This window comes from Miniopterus schreibersii (genome assembly GCF_964146895.1).
Source record: "Miniopterus schreibersii genome assembly, chromosome: 18".
Lineage (NCBI taxonomy): Eukaryota > Metazoa > Chordata > Mammalia > Chiroptera > Miniopteridae > Miniopterus > Miniopterus schreibersii.
Window position 1 is genome coordinate 25,858,439 of NC_138121.1, and position 19,419 is coordinate 25,877,857.

At 45.0% G+C, this 19,419-nt stretch overlaps 1 protein-coding gene across 1 annotated transcript in view; it reads left to right on the forward strand.

Moving 5' to 3' along the window:
- The first annotated feature begins 14,139 nt into the window (after positions 1-14,139).
- Positions 14,140-19,419, forward strand: part of USP10 (ubiquitin specific peptidase 10) — a 61,363-nt gene continuing 56,083 nt past the window's right edge. Inside the window, exon 1 of the mRNA XM_081117844.1 lies at positions 14,140-14,270. Within this exon, the coding sequence (XP_080973970.1) occupies positions 14,250-14,270 (21 nt within the window). The 5' untranslated portion in view covers positions 14,140-14,249. The remainder of the gene's footprint in view (positions 14,271-19,419) is intronic.

Consider the following 19,419-nt stretch of genomic DNA (forward strand, 5'->3'; position numbering starts at 1 on the left):
TTCCTAGTCTTGTGTGGTTATTATAATGTTCTTCAGCCCTATTTTCTCTGCCCAAATAAAAAAGAACCCCTTGCATGTTGAGCCCAAATATAATTTGGAAATTACCAGGCTGCCTTTTAGTGTTGTGGGATGCTGGGACATTTCGATTCGGTTTTCATTGTGCTTCCAATTACTGTATTTTGCCAGGAATTTCATTCAGATCCTTGATTGCAGCACTAAGTTCTGTGACCTGAAATGAAACTATTTGCTTAAATGTGTGTCTTTTGGGGTAATTTGGCTAGAAAAGGAAACTAGGAACCAGGGAAACATAGTTTATGGCAAGCAATTTATTACCTTTATCAGAAAGATACAATAATATTTCTATAGGAACAGAGCTCACTTTATTTCCCTTAGGGCCCAGGAAGAAGATGATGGTGCCCCTGCCTTGCTGTGGTTCTGCAAGGCCGGCAGACAAGCTCAGTCACAACTGGGCGCCTTCAGCAGTTTAACATCGATTGGGAGAATGGTGCGAGATACCTGCTGTGCCCATCACACCTGGAAACTGGATTAGAATTTGCCTCTGAGCCAATGAGCTGCCCCAAACGGGACACTGGCCCCCAGATGCTAAAGTCGCTGGGATTCTTCTATTTTAACCCCAGAAGAATCTTAGATTAGAGATATTTTTCCCGTTTCGGGATGAAGAAGCCAAGGCTTGGGTTAGTGATCTTACCCAAGCTGGATCGACGACCTTACCCCCCCAGCTGGTCAGTGCTAGAATCAGTCCTGGCCTTGAATGCAGAATCCTAGACAAGGACTTGAAGGCAGGTGGTTTCTTTGGGGAGGTGGTCCCCAGGAAGCCAGAGAGACAATGAAGGAGGAAAAGCTGATGAGAAGGTGCTTTGTCTATTGCCGAGTAATAAGTCATCCACAAGTAGTGGCTTAAAACCATAATCATTTTTATTGATAAATTAGGGTTCACTGGGTCAGCTAAGCAGCTCAGCTCTCACCTGGGTCTCATGTACACTCAGCTGGTGGCTCCTGAAGGCCCCCTGGAAGATGGGGCCTGACGAGGACCCCATCATCCCTCTCTCTCCCTCACAATCTCCCCCCCCCCAATCTCTTCCCCTTCCCCTCCTGCTCTGGCCCCTTGAGTCTCTCTCATGTGGCGATGGCCTTACCCAAATGTCTTATGCTCCTGCTCCCAGAGCGAGTGTCCCAAATGTGATTAGCAGCAGCCACATGGCCTTTTCTAACCCACCTGGGAAGTCATGGGGTGCCCTTGACTGGAATCAAACCTGAGACCCTTCAGTCCTCGGTCCCACACTCCACCCACGGAGCAAACCGGCTAGGGCTCGCCCAGTGCCTTTTGTTCCTCTCACCTGCCATGCACACTCCCTGAGATTTTTTTTTTTTTTTTTTAAAAAAGCTTTGTTGAGACACAACTCACATATGTGAAATTTATCCATTTAGAGTGTACAGTTTAATGGGTTTTAGCCCATTCGTATCACCTACCCCTACCTGCCCTGCGTCCGTGAGTGTTTCTCCCACGAGGAGTCAGCCCATGGGCAGGCAGGCCTCTTGGTGCCTTGTCACCACCGTATCCCCCCGCATCTGCAGCAGTGCCTGTGTGGCACAGAGCAGGCGCCGAGTGACTGTGTCACCTTCTTGAATATAAAGTTGGCCAGCTCCACGGAGAAGGTGATGTATGAGCTGGTCTTAATTCAAGGATATGGGCAGGTCCTTGAGACAATCGCCCCACCTCAGCCCACATGTAGTGAGGACCTTGTCTGTGTGGGGCTCAGAAGAGGAGAGATTCAGTCCAATCTGAACACCCAAGCCCCATGCAAACTTACGTCTTATACCTGCTGCCTCTCTGCCATGTCCGAGTTAGGGGACAGCAATCTCAGCTGATGGTTGAGTGAAAGTAAAGGACTCCCCTAGCTAGCCCTTTAGCTCACATATTTGCATCCTAGGGGGGCCTCTGGGGACATAATACCCCAGGTGGGGACTTTAAATGGTGGCCATTTCCCAGTAGTTGACTGAGAGGGGGTTGAGCTGGCAGACTTGTGTTAAAATCCAGCTCCACGTGTAGCAGGTGTCTCTGGCGTCTGACACAGCCCCACTGTCTTCCTCCGATTCCAGCCACAGCCATAGCGGTGGTTCAGGGCAGGCTCAGCTACCCTGACAGCTGTTTCAAATATTACAGCAATAATTCACCCCATTCTCTGATTTCTGTGTGTTGGTTTCCCAGATAGCTATAGGCTGAGAGCCAGGATCTCCCTACTTGTGTTCTCAAACTGGGGACAAAGGGTGAGAATAGAGACGGCATTGATTTGGGGCCCGCTGCGGGAGCAATTCTGTGCATGCGGACCTCAGGGGATCCTCCAGGGGCGCTCCAGAGCAGCAGTCCCCGAAAGGTGGTTCCGAAACCAGCAACGTCAGCATCACGGGGAACTGGGTCGACATGCAGATTCGCAGGCCCCACCCCAGATCTGCTGAGTCTGCTGAATCATCCCCAAGCAAGGTGTGCTTTCACAAGCCCTCCTGGGGAGCCTCAGGCATGCTCCATTGAGAACCACTGCTCAACAGGGGGTCCTGCTGCCTCCCTCCTCCCTCCATGGGCCTTCCTGGGCTCCGAGTCTCTGCCAAACTGCCCACAGGTGTGCTGGGTTTGCACTGGCCAAAGCCTGAACCACAGGCTTCTCTCTGGCTAAGCACAGCCCAGTCTAGGGGGAGCTGGAGCTTCCAGCCGGAAAAGGCTAGAGAAGATCTTGGAGGAAATCTCTGCAAGGGGCACACACCTGCTGCTTCCCGGAGAGAGTGAACCGTGTCTGTGGGCTTCCTGTTGACAGGGCAGGAAGGCCTGAGGCGTGACCCAGCCCTTTGAATGGTCTCCAGCGTCCGCTGGCTCCACAGCTTCACTCTCTGCCCTATGGAATCATTTCGCCAGGCAAGCCACAATAGTGACTCATCCCCCCTGGAAGTCACGGCCCCACCCTTTCAGTCATCTAAAAGTGCTAAAAATATGTAATTCCTATACATAGTTCCGAACGTCTAAGTGCGCCGAAGCTGTGGTCCTTTTTGGTTCCAGACTGATATGAAGAGACCTGGATTCCAATCCAGCGTTCATAACGAATGGCCTCCACCAGGGCTTCACTCAACGTCTCCTGTTTCCAGAATGCGGGCCGGATCACATTTCTGTGATGTGGAAAGAGCCCGGGCTGTGGGTCAGGGACTTGGATGTTGGCCTTGGCTCTGCTGCATGCTACCTGGGCAAGGCACCTCGTATCTTAAGTCTGTTTCCTAATCTGTGGAATGAGATGGTTGGAGACGGTTGGTGTCCCTCAGAGTGTGACCTGAGGAACCTTTGTCTCCTAAACAGCTACTTCAAGGAGTTCTGGAAAGGTTTGGGGAACTCGAGAGGCGATGTCCTCCTCCTGGAGAGTTACATCAGGGTACACTTTGTATATTACAACCTCTCAAAGTCCCAGCAAAGGTACCTGTCTAACTTTGCTTAAATTTATATTTCCCAAGCTTGTTTGCCTCCGGTCCTTCTCTGCCTTTCCCTCTATTAATAACTACAGAGACCGTGTGAGACACAAAACCATTTGGGAATGAGAAGCTAAAAGATTTCTGTGTCCCATCAGCTCTGATGGTCAAAGATTCAGTCATTGTCCCATCACCCACAGGGAAAGATGCCATGATGGTAGCAAAAAAGATGGTCAGTTGACTTTTTAGGACCTGTTCCCCATGGAGGACAGTGGCTTGATGTGATTACTATGTTTTAAGGTCTGGCTTTCAAATTTGCAGATCAAGAATCTTGATTTAGTTAATGTATTTGTGATGGTTAAATTTTATATGTCAACTTGGTTGGGCCACGGTGCCCAGACATTTGGTCAAACATTATCCTGGGCATTTCTGTGAAAGTGTTTTTTGGATGAGATTAACATTTAAATTGTTGGATTTTGAGTAAAGCAGATTGCTCTCTAACATGTGGGTGGGTCTCATCCAATCAGGTGAAGGCCTTAAGAGAACAAAGACTAAACTCCCCTGAGCAAGGGAGAATTCTCCAGCAAATGGCCTTCAGACTTGAACCACATGGGCTCATCCAGTCTAATGGCACACCCTGCAAATTTTGGGCTTGCCAGCCTTTATAATAACAGGAGCCAATTCCTTAAAATAAATCAATCTCTCTCTCTCTCTCTCTCTCACACACACACACACACACACACACACACACACATCCTATTGATTCTGTTTCTGTAGAGAACCCTGACTAATAGGGCATCCACAAGAGAACAAGAGAACAGACCCAGGGACTCACCATGAGCCAGACTCTGAAAGACAACATTCAGGGGAACTCCTCCCAAGAGGCAGACTTTGGCTGATACAGCTGGTCATCCACTTTACGGAGAAAGAAAAGTAGGCTGAGATAAGAATGTGTATAGATTCATAGGTAGTGGCAACTGGCTTGACTGGTTCAGAGACCTGGAAGAAAAAGATGACTGGGGACAAACAGGACTGGAGAAGAGGCACGTGGGCAGGCGTATACAAGTGGGCACAGAGGGGGTAGATCTTTATGTCACATGTAATATTCACTAGAGGGCATTCACAATGCAAGAGGCATTGAGCACCTGAGTGAGCAGAATGACTGCCAGTAGATGCCAGCCAGTCAGTCCTTGGCTACCCCAGTGCTGGCACATGGGCACATGAACAGAGTAGTCATGGTGACAGGGACAGAGGCTGTGCATGGGCTCCACTCACCCAGGCTCATTTAGTTGCTGCCAATGCTAGTGACGTAGACCAGTGTTGAGCTCCCAATATGGTACCATCTCTCAAGAAGACCCACCTGCCACTTGGTTACCTTAGACCCCTTCTACCTGGAAGGCTCAGCAATTTATCTTGACTGGACTTGATAATATTCCAGGTATAAGTTTGCCTTTTCCATCCAAAGAGTCGGAATATATATTCGCCACATTGGTCTGCTCTTGGACTGGCACTTACACCATAGGCTCCCCTGGTCTCAGGCCTTCAGGCTTGGACTGGAACTTATACCCTGGGCTCTCCTGGGTCTCTAGCTTGCAGATGGCAGAGAGTGGGACTTCTCAGCCTCCATATTCACATGAGCCAATTTCTTATAATAAATCATTACATATCTCTATATATTTATATCCTATTTATCTGGAAAATCCTGATTAATGCAATGTGATAACTTGAAATGCAGAGAAGACCTTATGCATGAAGATGTTCATTAATATTCTTAAGAATAAATAATTAGAAACAATTTATATACATGGAACATACAGAGGACAGAATATTACACAGTCACTTAAAATAATGTTACTGAGTTTTTCTTCTTAATAGAATGGAAAAATACTTGCATTAATGTTATAAGAAAAGCCAGAATACAAAATCAGATATCTAATAATAATAATAATAACAATAATAACATTCTCATTTCCTGAGTAGTAACTAATTGCCAGGCACTTTCTTGGGTGTTTTATATGCACCACTGAACTAAATGAAATTCTCACCATTATGTTATATATATATGGCCTTGGAGGTTATGCACAAAATATGAAGAGAAATGAGTTTTTTCTTTTTTCTTCTTTGCTTTATCACATTGAGCTTGTATTACCTTTATGATTGGAGAGCAATAAAACAAACTGGATTTTTGAAAGTAGGATGGAGCCTCAGTCTCCTGTCTTTGACACTTCATCCAATTTGTTTGAGATCATGAGTACTAATAGCGGTAGCCCTCTCCCTCTCCCTCTCCTGGAAGGCTACCATCCCCAGAACCTGCCGATGAAGTTAAATTCAAAATTATTGTATAACTAATGTATCAATAGTGCTAACAGCAAGCAACATCATCTTATATGCAGATCGCTTTTATTTAATTGTAGAGCACGCACAGCATAGTAATTACCTATCAAATGGTAATTACACTTTTATTACTTTTTTTAAACTTCCATTAAAAGAAAGCATCTTAAATTGGAATGAAACAATCCGTGTCACAAGCCAGCTGGTCAAAAATTGTTTGTCTGTTTGGAGGCCCCAGAATGATCATCAACACATTTACCCCTCATGAAACACCCTGTACCAGGCATCCTGCAAACCGCTTCGCATTTGATGTCTCAATATGTGTCCCCCGCTGCTGCGCCAGACGCTTCTCTCCTTGTCACAAGATTACAGACGAAGAAAAAGACTGAGAAAAATGAAATCACGGGCTGAGCGGGCAAAGCTAGAATTCAAGCCCAGGAGCATTTAACTCTGAAGCAAGGAGCGGTGCTGGTAGAGACGTGTTCTTGACCTCTGTGATGTTCACAAGGCGATGCTGATGGAAATGAAGAGAAAGACAAGACCTGTGCTTGGTGCCCTCAGACAAGCACCTCCATTCTCTTCGCTTGTGTTTCTGTCATCAGGTTGAGAGCCACCAAGAGGGTCTTCGCGTAGCTGAACACCTCCTCCTGGACTGTCCCACCTACCCAACCCAACCCATCAGAAATACGGCATTAGGTTAACATTGCCTCTCTCTCACCTTTCACATCAGTTCTTTCCCTTCTCTCCCCTGCTGACTAGCTCCTCTGTAGCATCCTATTTCGGGATGGCTTCACTGGGAAGTCTATCAATTTTCTTTAGTTTCAGGTATGGGTGTATCCAGGAGTCTGCAAATTGTCTCCAGCTTGGGATTCAGTAACAGGCTCTTAACCTGCAACGTCCTCCTGTCTCCTTGGGCTCCTCCAGCCTCACCACCTTCCCACGTCACCTCCACCGGTTTCCATGCCGGTGTAGGTAATTATCCCAAATAGGGACACCAAATGGCCTTCAATGTCACGTTAGACTACTATGGCACTGTCTTCAAGTCTGCCCAACAGTCATCTGACTCTCAAAGGCACTGGGAGCCCCTGAGGGGCTGTTAACAAGGAAACCGAGGCTTCCGGCCCTGGACTCACCCAGGTCCACCTGCTGCCGAGTGCAGGACCTGGGAACCGAGCAGGCGTCCCTCAGACTCCAAAGTCCACTCTGTAGATTCCAACTGCACCCACATTAACAAGCTTAGGTGGGGGACATTCAAACAGTCATGTTTGTGCTGGAGTCATGGATTACTTTTTTTTCTTCAAAATCTCTTGGTTTTTGTTACAATAATCAATCCTACCTTTAGAGTAGCATAGATACTTGTTTTTTGTAGGCTAAAAGTGATGGAAAGAATGTTCCCCGCCCCCCACACACACACCCTGAGCTGTCTGGCAGAAAAGAAAAACGTACATTAAATGAAAATCAATGAAAAAATATGACTTTCTTGGATGAATGGGAAAAGGAAGGGTTTGTAGGGGTGACTAGATCAAGAAAAATGAAAGGGCATTAAGTAGAGATGCAGCCACTTTAACCCACGAATAATGTGAATGCATTGCAGCTAATGGATCACTTGCGCGGTTTAAACCGCCGTTACATTCACCATCCCAGCTGGGCTCGGTATCTCCCCTATGAGGCGGGCAGGACGCCGTGGATTTTCCCCTCTGTATAGGAACCAAGTGACAGAAACTCAGTGAATATTCTTAGAGGGTCTTAGAGTGACTTGGAGTCAGAATTAAGAATGCAATCAAGACCCAGGGTGCTTCTCAAATTGCCAGTTATAGAAACAGACATGAGAGTGTAAAGTACTGCATAGAGAATATCGTAAAAAATATTGCAATAATTATGTATGGTGTCAGATGGGTACTGGACGTATGGGGGTGATCCTTGCGTGATGTATATAAATGTCTAATCACTATGTTGTGCACCTGAAACTAATATAATACCGAATGTCAACCGTAATTTAAAAACAAATGTTTAAACATGTTTTAAAAAAGACCAACGGTACCTCTTACACTTTCTTTACTCCCTTTCTTTAGCAATTTTCCCCCCAGCCAAGGTCCTTTTAGATGGTGGTGTCTGCGTGCTGGTGTGCTGTGTGGGGACAGTGCTGGACCCAGGGGAGGGCAGCGACGAGACAGCAAGTGCAGTGTGTAAGTGAGGACTGCACCACACAGATATTTTACTTCAGAAGAGACTCCAACTATTGAGTTCTGCCACCAAAAATTAAAAAAAAAAAAAAGAGAGAGAGAGCAAGAGAATGACAAGAAACGAAAGGGTGAGCCATCGGTGAGGGCATGGATGTCAGGGAGCGTGGGACGGGAGGCCGCGGCCTGCACACCCCCCCCCCCCCCCCCCCCCCGTCTGTTCCCTTCCCTCCCAGGCGCAGATTGCTGGGCTGGGTTTGATGCTGATGTTCATCAGTAAACAGATCTCAGATAGCATGCCCTGCAGAGCAAGCCATGATTAGGGGCTCCAGTGGACAAGCTGAGGTTTGATTTGGCTCTGGATGAAAAACCTTCCGTGTTGTTTTCATGACGTGACACAGAGACAGAGCCACGCCGGACAGAAGCCCATGTGACAACGGAGGCATAGAGCAGAGTGATGAAGCTACCAGCTGAGAAATGCCACGGACTGCCGGCAACACCTGAAGCTGGAGAGGGGCATGGGGCAGGTTCTCCCTCAGAGCTTCCAGAAGAGCTGACACCTTGACTTCAGACCCCTGGCCTCTAGCGCTGTGAGAGAATAAAGTCTGTTGTCTTCAGCCCCCCAGTTTGCAGTCATTTGTTACAGCAGCCACGGTGCACTCACACGGCTAGCTGCTGGGCGGGATCTTTCCTGAGGCACATGGTGCTTCTCCGATGGGCAAATCTGGCTCAAAGGCTCCTGGACGGCCATGCTGAAACTTTTAAAGACTGGCCTGTATCTGAAGACTCTTCCTCTCCAGTCCCCTTCCTTCCCCTTGCCCTACACCCCACTCTCAAGGCTCCACCAGCTGCCTCCCGATTCCCCCCCCAGGTGGGAAGGAACTGCTTCTCAGAGGACCCGAACCGACACTCCCACATCTCAGATTCAGCGGTTGGCAAGACCTTGTCATATTTGCTTCCCCTGCTCTTTTTACCTTTCTGTTTTTTTCTCAAATATTTTAAAGCAAATCCCATACAGCAAGGCATTTCGCCTTTACGCATTTCAGCACACATCTCTTAAAACAAGGAGCAGCATTTTCTAGTATAACCACAGTGCCCCTGGCACACCTAACACATTGACTGGTAAATAACTCCTTGGTATCCTCCAGGCTTTACCTACATTCCCAGATTGTCTCAAAAATGTCTTTTCATGGTACTTGGTTTGACTCAATTGCCAAGTAAGACCCCAACTCTGCATTTGGCAAACCCGTTTTTAAAATCCCAGTCCGCCTCGCTTATAAGAGGCGCGATTTTAAGCAAGTCGTGCATGACTTAGGCGATCTTCTTTCAGTGTCTTCAGCCCTACAATGTGGAAGCCAATAGTCTCCACCTTACTGGGTTTCATGAGAATTCAGTGAGGTCATTCATTCATTCATTCATTCAACAACTATTCACTGAGCAGCTGCCAAATGTCTGGACCTGTCAAAGGTGCTGGAAAAATATCAGTGAAAAAAGCCAAGTACCTGGCTTCATGGAGGAGGCAGGCAATGCCCGCATAAGATAACTATGCCATCGCCTGCCAGCTAGTGATACGTTCTGCAGAGAAAAATAAAGCAGAGAACAGGAGGGGAGGGGGTGGGCAGCCGTTACAGACAGAGTGGTCAAGGAAGTCCTGCCAGAGGAGGTGTCCATCAGAGACCTGAGTGAGCAGGGGACAGAAATTTCCAGGCGGATGGAAGGGCACCTGCGGAGTGGAGAGGGAGCCTGCCTGCTGCCTTAGAGCTGTCACTCCAAACGTCTTGGTCTGGGGTCTCTTTCCTTTTTTTCAGAATTATTACTGACCCCCAAAAGCTTTTGTTTTTGTGAGATATCTATTGCTATTTACCATTTAGGAAGGAAAACTGAGACATTTAAAAAATATGCATGACAGTTTGTTAATCATAAGCTCATTGTATGTCAACACATTAGAAAACATTTTTAATGAAAAATAACTGTTTTCCAAAACAAAACAAAAAATTTGGTGAGAAGAGTGGCATTTTTTTGGTTGTTTTTGATTTTTGTTTTTTGCTTTGTTTTGTTTTTGTAAAGCTCTTGCATGTCTGGAAAACAGCTGGATTCTTCTACTGGCTACTGAATCCAGTCTGTTGCGATATGTTGTTTTGATTGAAATAGATGAAGGAAACCCAGCCTCACCCAGATAACGTAGTTGGGAAAAGGAAAAATATTTTCCTAAAAAGTGTATTCCTCAAGAGGAATGGCCTTCTTAGATAATTGTGGATATTTTCCTTTGCTGCCAAAAGAAGACACATTTTTCAAAGGAAAATTGCAAAGTGGAATGTAAAATCATATCAATGAACTTTTTGTACCCTGTTTAATCTAAATCCATTTGTCTATCTTGTAGTTTGAATGCCTTTTTTACTCATTCAAGATTTTATAACACCCTACATGGGTCACTTAGAAAATATTTATTCACTAAATTATGCAGATCTTCTAAATGTTGAAACATGCATTAATCATCATTTTTTAGAGATGTCCTTTGTTACTATCACCATGAATCTCACCAGAAAAGTGTTTTAAGTGTTGGGAAGCTGCCCCAATCACAATGGTGGAGATGAGTTTCCCTAAATTCTAATTTTTGTTTGAAACTTGAATTTTTTGAAAACTGATTTTAGAGACAGGAAGGGAGAGAGAGAAAACAACAACACATTGACTGGTTACCTCCTGCACAGGGACCAAACCCACCACCTGGGTATGTGCCCTGACCAGGACTCAAACTCACCACCTTTTGGTGTTCAGGATGACGCTCCAACCAACTGAGCCACACCGGCCAGGGCTGAAAGCTTGAATTTTATCATGGACAATATATATTGTCAAAAGTACCGAGCCCTTCCTGTGGAAATATCACCTTCCTTCCAAAAAAGTCGGTGAATAATCATGATAATTTCCACCATTGAGTGAGATCTTGCTATATGCTCCACAGCTTGCTGATTTATGTATGCTCTCTTGTTATTATATTTATTTTCATTACATCTCTGCCAGATATTATTTCTCCCATTTTATAGATGAGGAAACTGAGGTCCAGAGAGGTTAGGCAGTGGCCCAAAGTCACAAAACTAGTGGTATTCCTCTATACTATCAGAGTTCCAGAAAAGAATTTTCCAGGTAGGACAGGCTTGATTGAAATAGTCTGCCCTCTTGGGGCCAGGAATTAACTCCTGCTTGTGGGACCATGTACCCATTAATTTAGATGGGAAAATATGGATCCCTTCTCACAAAAACATACTCATAAAGACTTAGCTCAAATGTTACCTCCTTGGGGAAACGTTACACCCTCCCTGAGTTATAATAAAAACTCTCTTACCATTTGTTGAAAAAGTGTCAGGCACAATATTCCATGTGCTAGACCCATAAATCCATTTCCTCCTGGCAACATGCTTGCAAAGTAGGTGGTATTAACCCCTGTATTTAATGTTCTATGGCTGCTGTAACAACGATCTCAAAGTTCCTGGTGTAAACCAACACAAATTATTTATTTTACAGATCTGTAGGCCCCAAGATTTACTATGTTCCTTTTGGAAACTCGAGGAGAAAATCTGTCTCATTGCCTTTTCTAGCTATTGGAGGCTGCCAGCATTCCTTGGATTATGGCCCCTCCTTCCATTTTCAAAGCCAGCATCAGAGCATTTTCCTCTCTCTCTTTCTCTCTCTCTCTCCCCCTCCCTCCCTCCCTCCTTCTCTCCCCTTCCCTCTCCTCCTCTCTTTCCCTTTTCCTCTCTCTCCCATCCGCTTCTGTTTTCATTTCTTCTTGTCTGATTGACTCTCTCTTATAAGGACCTTGTGCTTACCTGGAGCCTACGCAGAGAATCCAAGATAATCTTCCCATCTCCAGACGCTTAATTTAATCACACTTGCGAAGTCCCTTCTGCCAGGTCAGTTAATATATTCACAAGTTCCAGGAATTAGGGTGTGAACATTTTGGGGATGGGCAGGGGGTTGGTGCTGTGCCATTGTTCTGTCTACCATAGCTCCTTTCACAAAGGAGTCACAGAAATGTTAAGTAACCTGCTGAAGTTCACTCAGCCAATGAGTGGGGGAGTCAGGATTTTAATTCACGCCTCTTTTGACTCTGGGTTCCTCCACTGCCCCTAGACCCATTGGAAGTGCCAGGGCCTGCTAAGCACTGCAGGGCCCACAGTGCTTGTTCATATTTTCCTTTTAAAAGCATGTATCCCCTTGTATTGAAATCATGTGTTAATATCTCTGTGAGTGATTTAAAAGTTAGAACTATGTCTTATTTATTACAATTTATATTTTTTGTTCAAGCACCATTATGACAAAAATCAGATACCAACCATCATAAGTCACCAATGGGCTTTCAGATCCCTTCCAGTGTTTACCCACGTGCAGACATAATGTTTCTGTGGTTGTAACCACAACATGGATACAATATTATATTCTGCCTCCCCAGCTTTTTGTTATAAAATTTTCAAACACACAGTAAAGTTGATAGTACCGCTTAGATCCAACAATTGTTAACATTTTGCATTATTTGCTTTCTCTCTCTGTTTGTGTTTACATGATTTTTTTGGTTGAACCATTAAAAACAATAACTCATAGGCATTATGACATTCACCCATATATTCTTTTTTTGTTTGTTTTTGTTTAAAATATTACAGATGTCCCTTTTTCTCCCCAATGACCCATTCCACCCCGTCCCATCCCCCTCCCCAGTTCCTCTCCCCACCGTTCTTTAGATGCATAGCCCAAAAATATGAACATTCTCTCACGTAAGCACAATATCATTATTACACTATGAAAGTTACCTACCAATAATTCACTAAAATCATCTGTATCCAAACCATACTAAAGTTTCTACAATTGTCAAAAAAATATTTATTAGCTAAAAAACCCACACCAGGGTCCATTCAAGATTCACGCATTATATTCGATTTAAAAAAAAAAAATGATTTGAGAGAGAGAGAAACATCCATCGATTTGCTGTTCCACTCATTTATGTATTCGATTCATGTATATGCCCCGACGGGGGATCGAATCCACAATCTTGGCATATCAGGACAATGCTCTAACCAACTGGGCTACCAGGCCCGGGCTGACACATTTTATTTGATGATATCTTTTTAGTTCTTTCATTTTAGAACACCCTCTCCCCTGATATATTTTTTCATGGCATCCCATTTAAAAAAAAAGACCAGGCTACATGTCTTAAGGGATGTGGAAGTAGATCTGTTGGTCTCTGCGGCTCAGCACAGGGCCTGGCAACAGCAGGGCGCTCTGTGCCTGTTTGCTGATCGTGGTTACGAGTAACAGAGTAACAATCGCAGTAGCTGATGTTCAGCGAGGCTGGCTCTTAGCCAGTGGGCTCACACTCACCTAACTGAGCCTCACAGAAACCTTAGGGCATTTTATTAGCCTCACTCAGAGGCGAGGAAACCAAAGGCTTAGGGCAGAAGTAGCTTGCCTGGAATTACTCGGCTAGAAAGGGGGCCAAGCCAGATGGTAAACTGCCTCGTCAGAAAGGGGGGGCTGTTTCTGGAACCATTGACCCCAAAGCTGGTCTGTCTGGATGCTCACAGCAGGTGTGACAGGTAACGCTGAGTGCGCTTCCCCTTTGCCAGGCCCCAGGTGCGTGCCTGCGTTTGATTTTTCAATGCCCTCCCATTGCCTAGCCAAAGGCATGGCACAGAGTCGGCTGCCAGTGTTTGCGGAATGAATGAAAAGCGAATAAATGAAATGAATGGATGGAGATGGGATCTCCATAAACCAGAGGACTCCTCGGATCTTCCGCGCTCACTTCGGAGATCCCGGCCTCGGGAGACTGGGGTTCGGGGCCCCGAGCGGACCTCCGGCTGTGGCTCCAGGAGTCAGACGTCCCGAGTCCCGCCCATCCTCCCGACGGCCTCCCGCCAGGTGAGAAGCCGGAACCGGCGGGGTGCTTGGCCGTTTTCACCCCCGTCCCCCGCCCTTGCCCTTTCCGGCGCCGCAGCGGGGCTCCCGCGGCTCCCAGCCCGCTCGGGCCAGGCCCGCGTCCACCCGAGAGGCGCGGGAGCAGAGTCCACCCAGGGCCCGCTCCCGCCGCGCACGCCCACCTGTCGGCCGCGCAGGCGCAGCGCGCGCCCGGCGCGCCCGGCCTCCCCGCGCCCCGCGGTGCGCGGCCAGTGCGCAGGCGCGGCGGCCGATGCGAGTGTGTATGTGCGGGCGAGAAGATGGCGGCGGCGGGGGAAGCAGCGTGAGGAGTCGGGCGAGCGACGAGGCTCATTGAAACGGGCCGCCATGGCCCTCCGCGGCCCACAGGTAGCTGCCAGCCCGTGCCCTTGGCGGGAAGGGGCACCGAGCGTCGGGCGGGCGGGCACCGGGGCGGGCGGCGGGCGGGCGCCCGCACCCTGGCCCGGAGCGAGGCGTGTGGGAGTGGGGGAGGGCGCCGGGACAAGCTGCCCGGGACTAGGCCCCGAGCCTCCCGCCGTTTCCGCGCCTCGGCCGCCCGCAGCCGCGGTCCGCCCCGCTCCGGAGCCCGCCGATCCCTCGAGGGAGCAGCGGAGAGGGGGCGCCGGGACCCGCTCGAAGAGGGCGTGGGGGGGCGCGAAGGGGTTAAACCTCCCTGGCTGGACCGCGCCGACCGTGGAAATGGGGCCCTTGCCACTCAGGGGGGCAGCCGGGGGGCTTCGGGAAGCCCCTGGGGCGGCTGAGCAATCGTAGCCCTCCCGGAGCCTCTCTGCCGGAGCGAGCTACCAAGATTTGGGGGTGCCCCGCCACCCCCATGCCTCCAGAGGTTGCTTTCTCAGCTTAATTGACCACGGGGGGCTAGCTGGTTTTCTGGTTTTTAGACTCAAGCCATTAAGGAGCAGCTTTAGGTTACTGTCGCAAAGAAAACTCAAAATAAGTCACCAGGACCGTACTTTTACTTGCATTTGAGTGACACCTTTTGCACAGATCCATCGCAGCCTGACTGACACTAACGCACCCCGTCACAACAGTATCTAAAGGTTTATAATAATCCCATAGAGGGAAGATAGTAAAATGCACCTTTCGATTTTAGGGAGATGTATGTGTAGAGTTGAGTTCGTATAAAAAACCCACTCCTTACAAACACTTTGGATAAAAATCGGCATGTGGGCATTATTTGTCAAGCTTACTGTAGACTGCTGATTTGTTAACATCTAATCCCTAGAAATTACTGCTCTTACATACCATCTCAATGTGCTTTTGTACTAAATATGGAGGAATGAAACAAAGTAGCTATTAGGCAAACTGGTGGCCGGTGAATCCTAACCCTTTATTAAGTTACTGGTTTTTGTTGCCTTTTTGGAAATGAAGTCGATTTTAATAATTGTAATTAATGCGTGTTGTGGATTTTAAAACGTGAAAACCTTTTTAAAAAATTAGATATTTACAGGGAGTTGCAATTTTGTTAAATTTTTGGTACTTTAGTTTGCACTAGAAGTTGCCCCTTTTAACTTTTTGTTCACGTGTACATATACTTTTTAGCACTTAGTATCATTCTTTGCACAAAAAGGGGCTTAGTAGTTGAATAATTTTTACAAATGTGTAATTAAATGATTTTGAGAGATTTGGTATTTGCTTTTTTCTCAACTTAAAATATTCGTGTAAATAGCTTATTAAAATAAGTATGGACAGGTACAAGGGTCATTGTGAACTGATGTCTAATAGAATATTCATAGTGCCCGGCTGGTGTGGCTCAGTTGGTTGGGTGGCGTTGTGCACCAAAATGTAGCCGGTTGGATTCCTGGTCAGGGCACATGCTGGGGTTGTGGCTTGATCCCCAGAGGGGTCTGTGCAGGAGGCATCCAATCGATGTTTCTCTCTCATCAGTGTTTCTTTCTGTCTCTCCTCTCTTCTTCTCTCTGAAATCAATTAAAAAAAAATTTAAAAAAAGAATATTCATAGTGATTTTGAAATGAAAAAAGCACGTTTAGGGACAGTTCACTTCCATTATTATAGGAACCAATCACAATGTAAAATTTATTGAAATGTTAATTAGCAGTGATAATATGTGAACTTAATTATAATTTTATTTTCATTTATTCTTCTAGTACTGTATTTATGTTTTGTACAACAATATGGCCTATATATATCTTTTTAAAATTGGAGTGGCAAAAGTTAGCTGAACATAAATGTTAGCAGCACTTTGGGGTTATTCTTTTAAAGTAGGTTTAAGTGATATTAAGTGCTAGCATGGAGAGTTTAGCAAAGGAAATAGTATGATTTCTCTTTTTTTAAGTATAGTAATGAAAACAAGTAATGAAGTTGAATGTGATGAGATTTAATTATTGGATCTTGTTTGAGTTAGGTTGAGCATTTTAATAAATTTGTTTTACTCAGTTACCTGCTGTCCTAAGGGTCCTTTTACACTTAAAGACCATTTATTCATTAATTCAACAAATGTTGATTGAACACTTACCTTGTGCTAAGCACTGTGATATGCATATTGCTTGCTTACTATTGGGAATGACAACCACAAATTAACAGTAAGGGTCCTATTTTAAAATTGAATTAAGGTTACAGTTTTAAAACTTTGTATAGATTATATCTTATTTCCATACTTTTGATTGAGTCCTGTTTCCTGGATTGACATGAAACCATGCAAAACTTGGAAACATTTCTAATGCCAATAGCTTTCAATATTTTAACAAGTACAAATGATGAACTTTGACAATTGAAATGTAAGTACATCTCTAATTTATGAATATTTGTTGTCAAGAGGGAACTGGTTAAATTATTTGGGATAATTAATTTGAACAGACCAGTTCTGCCTTAAACCAGAACAGATTTTTGTGATCATTGAAGTTGTTTATAGTGACATCCCCACGGTAATGCTTCCTACACCCTATTAGATATCATACGGCTGCTGCTGTCCTGGTCCTCTGCAGCAGGCCCACTCAGTCTTTTCATTACCTCCAAATAGTGGGGCCACCACATTTTACACTATGGAATTTTTTGGATCCTATTTTCAGCATATGGCAGAGTGTTACTGTATAGTTGAATATCTTCGTATCTGACAGCTGTATTAGTAATTCTTGAAAGAGACATTTTTATTGGAGTCTCACATAGTGAGCAGCTGAAGTAAATAAAGTTATTTAAATGCAGGAGAGTTGGAGATACCTTTTTTCCTTTACATAGTGACAGCAAAATATTCAGACATGTCCTAAGACTAGTATCCTATTTAAAGTTTGTGAGTTGATGGTTGTTGCCTCATTGGTTTTTACAAACCAGCAGTACAGACCAGTGGTATCCAGGGCGTCACGCTCATGCTCTGGAGCCCATCTCTTTGGGACCACAGTGTACTGAAATTATAGTGAATAATAAGAAGACCCGCCTCGCTCCAAATTCCTCTCCAGAGCAAAAGTTAGGATATATATTCCAATGCTTTTTTTTCATGTGGAACTGACATGATTTAATAGTGTTCACATAGGAAAATTTAAAGGAGGAAATGATCACAAAGCTTAATGATTATTTAATGCCAAGCCTAGTGGCACATTTACTTTGTGCTTTGCTCAGAAAAGAGTGTTCAAGTAATTGAGAAAAGTTGTATTATATCTACTTGAATTAGTTACATCAAGGTTATTTTTGTTTGTTTTTGTGTTTTTACAGATTTCAGACATGTAAGTACTTGCTAATAATGGATCTGGTTTTTCAAGTGACACATTAAAGGTGGTTGCTGAGGACATTTCTTACTTGATAATATACTGAGTATGAAAAATAGGAAGAGTTTGCTTTTGAATTTGAAATTAGACTGTTACATTTCTATTTACTGCCACAGATGCAAGCATCACTGTGGCACAAAACAGATAAATCTGTTTTCAATGGAATTTACTGGCCTTGGGCCATTGGATTACTGTCATTTGTCCCTTTAGTGCTACTTCAGCAGTGTAGATGTTCTTTTCCAAAGACTTGCGTGTGCTTGGACTGCAATTTTCCTGTTTATTGAACTGATCTCCCCAAAAGCCTTTCTATGACCATTTCTGTCCATACAGGCTAGATTAAGAATTTGTATAGGCATAATAAAGGGCTAAGCAATTTTCCTGTTTATTGAACGGATCTCCCCAAAAGTCTTTCTGTGACCATTTCTGTCTGTACAGGCTGGATTAAGAATTTGTATAGGCATAATAAAGGTAGCCCAGGAGGTATGTTCATGGTCTTTGTTTCAAGAATCAGACATTGTAGAATCTATCATAAACCTAGATGTGAAGTCTTCAGAATGTAGACTTTTTAGGAGCTGGCTACTTTCTATCTGAAAGCTCCTCAGCCATGACCCCATTTTCAGTGGAAGACCTGAGAAACCACAGGCTGTGAGCCAGTTATCTCCATTCTGTCCTGTTGTGAAACATGCCATGCTGTGGTTGCCTCTCCTGTGAATAGGGTAGGTGAGGTAGTGAGGTAGAAGTGTGGCTTGGGACTGAGAGAGAAAGGTAATGCAGAGAATTAAAGCATGCATTCCTAGACTTTTTCTTTCTGGCTTACTTGAGAATCATTAGATGGTAATATGCATGTAGAGTATTAGCCCAGCGCCTGCCAAATGTCTGTTCACTCATGATGACTACTCTTGTGATTCTTAGGCCCATCCTGTATGGTTTTTGTCTGCAGCTTGATTGGTTGTCATTCTTCAGATCAATTCTCAATTTATTTTTCTGGCATAAGCTGGAGAGCCATCTCCTAAGCCTGCACTCTGACATTCAAGTGTCTTACAACTAGTGCATTAGAAATGAAAGTGCATCCTAATAGACAGGATGGGGTCCCCACTATTCTGCCTTGAGATTTACTTTTAGCCCCTGCCTTCCTCTCCATATCTGATGGTGGTGGATTTTTATTTCCCCATTTGTTTTTATGAATAAATGCTCCTTTATCTGTGTTTAGTGGATGCTGACAAATTGGTGTGCCCTTGCTCTTTTCTGGCAAAGTAGTCTTAGAAGTATCAAAAAAGTACCACAGTAGCTTCAAACTTACAGTCTCATTGGAGGTACTGTGAAAAAAAAAAGTTTAAATGTTAATCGAATAATGTTAGACGCATTGGGTATGCCCTACTGTAAAGAGATTGAGTGTAGGAAAAAACACGCATTAAGACTGCACCTGTTATTGTGGACTGCTGGCTGGGGTAGGAAGGGGGTCCCATGAGTAGTGTAGCCCCTGACCCCTACCCCAGCTGTAGTCCCTTAGCTGAGATCCACTGCGGTTGCACTGGAAGTGGTGGGGATGGCTTTTCGGACCATTTTCTCAACTTACTCGCTTCAGTGTTGACAAAAATAGAAGTTTACCATTATTGTCAATACATATCAAAAATATTCATTTTTGTGTTTTAATATATTGAGTAAAGCTGGATATCAGTGTAAATTACATTTTGCAAGCCATGGACCTTGTGCACCAGAACTACCCAGGAACATTGAATATATGATTCTGCATAGAAAATTTTGATTTGCCTTTCGTCTGA